This window comes from Chrysochloris asiatica, unplaced genomic scaffold, assembly GCF_000296735.1.
Source record: "Chrysochloris asiatica unplaced genomic scaffold, ChrAsi1.0 scaffold00201, whole genome shotgun sequence".
NCBI classification, from domain to species: domain Eukaryota; kingdom Metazoa; phylum Chordata; class Mammalia; order Afrosoricida; family Chrysochloridae; genus Chrysochloris; species Chrysochloris asiatica.
Window position 1 is genome coordinate 3476646 of NW_006408719.1, and position 5744 is coordinate 3482389.

At 36.1% G+C, this 5744-nt stretch overlaps 1 protein-coding gene across 1 annotated transcript in view; it reads left to right on the plus strand.

Moving 5' to 3' along the window:
* The window catches only part of LOC102825165 (SH3 domain-binding glutamic acid-rich-like protein-like), a 232374-nt gene extending 227179 nt beyond the window's left edge, over positions 1-5195 (plus strand). The window contains exons 3-4 of the mRNA XM_006872511.1: positions 4355-4435; positions 5121-5195. Coding sequence (XP_006872573.1) covers positions 4355-4435; positions 5121-5195 — 156 coding nt within the window. The remainder of the gene's footprint in view (positions 1-4354; positions 4436-5120) is intronic.
* Positions 5196-5744: the final 549 nt, after the last annotated feature.

Here is a 5744-nt window from a genome sequence, read left to right on the forward strand (position 1 = left end):
TAGGCGCATGGATATTATCCTATCACTTATAGCATTATACCTCATGACTGATCTGGATATGTTCTTTTTGACGATGAATGCAACACCATTCCTCTTCAATTTGTCATTCCCTGCATAGTAAACCATGTGGTTATCAGATTCAAAATGGCCTATACCAGTCCATTTCAGCTCACTAATGCCTAAGATATAGATGTTGATTCGTTCCATTTCATTCTTGACAACTTCCAATTTTCCCAGATTCATACTTCGTGCATTCCATGTTCCAATTTTCAATGGATGTTTACAGCTGTTTCTCTTCATTTTGATTTGTGGCCCATCTGCAAATGAAGGTTCTGTGAGCTTTTCTCCCCCGAGATTTACTCTATTCACATCATCATGGTCAACTCTACTTTGAGGAGGCATTTTTTCCCCAGTCACATTCTGAGTGCCTTCCCACCTTCCAGTCCTGTATCTGACAGTGTTTCTCTGCTGTTCATAGTTTTCAGTGACTAGCGATTCAGAAGTAGTTTGTCACTCTTTCTTCCTAGTCTGTCTTTGTTTTGAAGCTCATCTGAAACCTGTCCACCATGGGTGACCCTGCTGGTTATTTAAAATACCAGTGGCAGAGCACTCAGAATCAAAGCAACTCAAACCACCATAGCACAACAGACAGACCAGTGGTGGCCGTTTGGTTTTATGTCTATACTGTCTCTTTAAATTTCGATATCAATCTTGATATAATCAAGATACAATCAAGATGTTCTCTCCTAATCCTATCAATCTGGATAAAATAAAGATAAGCTCTCCTAAGATGGCTGTTCCTGGAACAGCTGAGTGTCTTGATCCAGAAAATAATGGATTTATGGATTCTCCTGCAAATTCCCCAGCTATAAACCCTCCGATCCTCCAAACATACCTTTATATTTGTTCCAGAGTTCCAACACCATCTCATGAGCCCTCTTGGCCTGGTATTCCGTGTTGTTGTTGACTGAGCTCCTCACTACACGTCTACCCAATCCACCATCTTTAAGGTGGAAGGCCTGGTAATGTAGTGGTTAAAAATCTGGCTGCAAACCCCATGGTCAGCAGCTCGAATCCACCAGGCCCTCCACGTGAGAGAGATGAGGCTCTCCGTTCCTTGCAGTTAAACAGCCTTGGAGTCTGGCACATTAACCCACAGCACCACACCAGGACTCTGAATCTTGCTGCTCCAAGATCTCGCTGTCGCGTTCAATAGATATTGATAATTATGATTGGAATACAAAGAGGAAAAATTCATTAGTAGTTGTTAAAAATGGTCTTGCTGATAGAAAAACACAGGAGATCGCATGATAGAACTTTGCAAGATCACCCATTAATTAATTGCAAATACCTTTGTTTCAACAACATAAACAATGACTCTACAAATGGACCTCTACCAGCTGGTGTACAGAAGAATGAAATGACCATATCAGTGAAAGAAAAATTGGAGAAGCTCAATATCATCAGCCAAAAGAAGGCAAGGGGCCAACTGTGGGACAGATCATCGATTGCTCATAGTTCACATTGAAGATGACAGAAATTAAAACAGGTAAATGGTAACCAAAATACAATATTGATATATCCTACTTGAATTTACAGACCATCTCAAGAATTGACACACTGAAAACTTAATGATATCAAAAATATACATAAAGAAAACAAAAGGTTATTTAAAAGACAGGAAAGAAAGAATAGACAAAAATTGATATCAGAAGATACTCTGAAATTTGCTCTTAAAGGTAGACAAACTAAAGCCAATGGAATAAATGAGCAAGTAAGAGAGTTGAACAGAAAATTTCAAGAACAAGCTCAATAAGACCAAGTAAAGTATGCAAAAAAAGTAAAGTGTACAAACATCTGACATTACAAAACCAAAAGGAAAGAACACACTCAGCATTTCTCAAGTTGAAAGAACTGATGAAATACTTCAAGCCTGGACCTTAAATACTGAAGGATTCTATGGGCAAAATATTTAATGATGCAGAAGGCAGGAAAGGAAGATGAAAGTAACACACAAAATCATGGTTTCAAAAATTATTGTTTGATGTCTAACCATTTCCTGAGGTAGCATATGATCACAAACCAATGGTAATGAAAGAAGATATCCAAGATATACTGAAGGCATTGACAAAAAACAAGGTTTCAGAAACTGATGGAATAGCAACTGATATTTTTCGGTAAACAGAATCAGTCCTGGAAGAATTCACTCATCTATGTTAAGCGGTTTCGATGATAGCTACCTGACCTACCAATTAGAATAGATCCATATTTATGTGCATTCCAAAGAGAGGTTATCCAACAAAATGTTTATAAATTATCAAGCAATATCATCATTATCACTTTAAGTAAAGCTTTGCTGACATTAAAAAAAAAAAAAAAAAAGCAGCAATACATTGACAGGGAGCTTGCAGAAATTCAATGGGATTCAGAAAAGGACACAGAATGAGGGATGTCATTATTGATATCAGACGGATCTTGGCTGAAAACAGAGAATAGCAGAAAGATGTTTACCTGTGTTTCATTGACTATGCACAGGCTTTCAACTATGAGGATCATAAAAATTTAGGATGACATTGCGAAGAATGGAAATTCCAGAACACTTAATTGTCCTCATAAGGAAACTGTACATAGACCAAGAGGCAGTCGTTTGAGCAGGATTGTATGCCAGGATTTTATTTTTTCACCTTACTTATTCAATCTGTATGCTGAGCAAAAATATCTGAGAAGTTAGACTATATGAAGAAGAATGTGTTATCAGGAATGGAGGAATGCTCATTAACAACTTTCGATATACATGCAGGCCACACAATCTTGCTTGCAAAAAGCAAAGGTTATTTGATGCACTTACTATTGAAGATCAAAGACGACAGCCTTCAGTGTGAATTACACCTCTATGTAAATAAAAATAAAAAAATCCTCAAAACTGCTCAAAAGCAACATCATGAGAAATAGAAAATAAAGACTGAAGTTATTAAGGATTTCATGTTTCTTGGATCCACAATCCTTACTCATGGAAGCAGCAGTCAAGAAGTCAAACAAATTTTCTTCAAGAGACCTATCTAAAGTTTTAAAGCAAAAAGCTGTCACTTTGAGGACTAAGATACTAATGACCTAAGCCGTGGTATTTTCAACCCCCTCATATGCTTGTGAAATTTGGACAATGAATGAAGAAGACCAGATAATAATTGATGTTGGTGTTGAATATTGTTATGCCTTAGACTGCCAGAAAAATGAACAAAACTATCTTGGAATGCATACAGCCAGAATGCTTCTTAGAAGCAATAATGGCAAGACTTTTCGTTATGTATGTTGGGCATGTTGTCAGGAAGAACCATTCACCAGAGAAGGGCATCATGTTTGGTAAAGTAGAGGATCAACAAAGCAGATGAAGAACCTAAAGGGGATGCATTGACATAGTGGCTGCAACAATGGACTAAAATATAATAATTGTGAGAATGACACAAGACCAGGCGATGTTTTGTAGGGTGGGTATGAGTTAAAACCAACTCGACAGCACCTAACAAAAACAACAAGAATAAAATAACTCTATAATTGACGATCTGTTTATAATACCATTTCCAGAGATAGCAGTATATTATGAGTGATTTCCACCTCTAATAAATAAGCCACAATGTCAAGATTATCTTTCTGTGTTAAAATATAACAAATTCAGATTAGGTATAGACATTGGCTGGTATCAATTATATATCATAATCAAATTTGGATGAGCCTGCTATTAGTTTTTTGTATTATGTTTGGTGGCTAATAAAATGACAATGAGCAGCCCAGGCAAATCGAAGTATTTCTTAGATCCTTGGGTTGAAACTATTTTGTGGTTTTATTGATCATATCTTATAAACATCTATTCATTTCCACAAAATACAGTACAAGTTCACATTCACTCTTCTTCTGATTTGGGTTCACCTTGATACTATCTGGTCTATCTTAGGCTCTGGTGACATCTCTACCTTAATGAATTATGCAACAGAAATAATTGACAACTGAAATGGCAACTTCATGCCATAAAATAAGCAGCCTCTTATTGGAAAATGGCTGACTGTTTTGAACTGTGGGGTAGGTTGCTTCCATTGTGGAAGATTTAAATTGTGATATGAATTAAGACATGCTACATATGTGTCCCCACAGAATGGCATCCCTCTTAACCCCCATTAAATGGGATCCTAGAAACTTTGCCACTTTTCTTCTCTTGTAGAATTTAAGCATTGATGAAAGATAGCCTGTCTGTCCCAAGGAGGTAGCCAATTTTGTTGGCCAGCCATTTTCAGTAAATGTCCTTTCTTTATTCCTTTGTTGGCTGCATATTTCTAATTTTTCTTGCCTTCTTTTCACTAAGGATTATGATGCTTTTTTTGAAGCCAGAGAAAATAATGCAGTGTATGCCTTCTTAGGATTGACAGCACCACCTGGTTCAAAGGTATGTTTCGTTTTTGTTTTGGGGACTATAGATTATAATTTTATTGTTGCTGAATTTGAAAATATTATTTCCACCTATATTTATTAGTCATATTAAGCCAGATATATTTGAACATAGATAAAAATCAAATCACTTTCAATAGTGTGTAATTGTTACCTTGACTAATTACGACTGTCACAACTGTAAAGGTAGAAATTTTGTAACAAAATGAAGTGAGTTAATCTTCCAATCCAGGAACAGAGGACCCTAGGTCCATCAAGGGAGAAGAGCAGAAGAAGAATGTGGGACCCTATCCAGAGAAGCAACTATACCAGAAATGGAGGCAGAGATGATGAGATGTAGAGAAAGAGCAGCTGAAGACTCTAGACTCATGGAAAGAGAAAGGTTGTGTTCTGGCTGCCAAGAGGCGGGCTTGCAGAATGTGCCTTTTGGTTGTTTAAATGATTATATATTCCTGAGTGTTTTTGTGCACATCCCCCACCCCAAGAAAAAAAAATCAAAGCACTTGCTCTGCATGCACTTAACCATTAATAGGGCATACAAATATGTATGATCAAGTTCATAAAGTAAGTGAATAGAAGTTAAGATGGATTGACTTTTCCATCAAGCTGTTAAGACAGCAAACTTCTCATTTTCCCATTCATAGATAAAGTGGTTAAAAATTTTAAAGAATCCATTATTCTAGGTTCTCAAGAATTGTTCTAGATTAACAGCAAACATCTCAGCAATCTTCTTGGCAGCATTTATTGTCTTTGTGTAAAAGCAAATGCTAGTCATCGATTCAAGCTAACTGAAAACATTTGAAACGTAAAACTGATCAGTAAATTGCTAAACAAATTTGGGACTTGTTTTCCTATCACTGACTAATTATTCAAATAACAGGGTTCTCAGGGGAGAAAACATAATGACAGAGTGTAAAAGCAAAATAGCTTTTTTAAAAAAATGTATCAAAAATATGGACTTTACATGTATCTTTACTTTTACAATAGGTCTTGTCCTACTGTAAAGGCAGGCTGACTTAATCAGAGTATATGTCTCTTGCTCTGCCATTTTATATTTCTTTCTTAACAATTGATTTTAGGCTAAACAGATTATTTTTACTGTAACATCTTCTTCAATTTTGAGCCTCATTATTGACCATTCTTTCACTGGAGACCATTGCTAGCATTCTGTCTGCATCACAATAGAATTATGTTTCTTTGCCAAACTTTTTTTCCCATGGATAAGTTGTCTTATTTTAGGTTTTGTATAATGTAAATCATAAAGAAAAGTTAGGTAAGGCATTTCTGTTTAAATAAACTATAAAGAC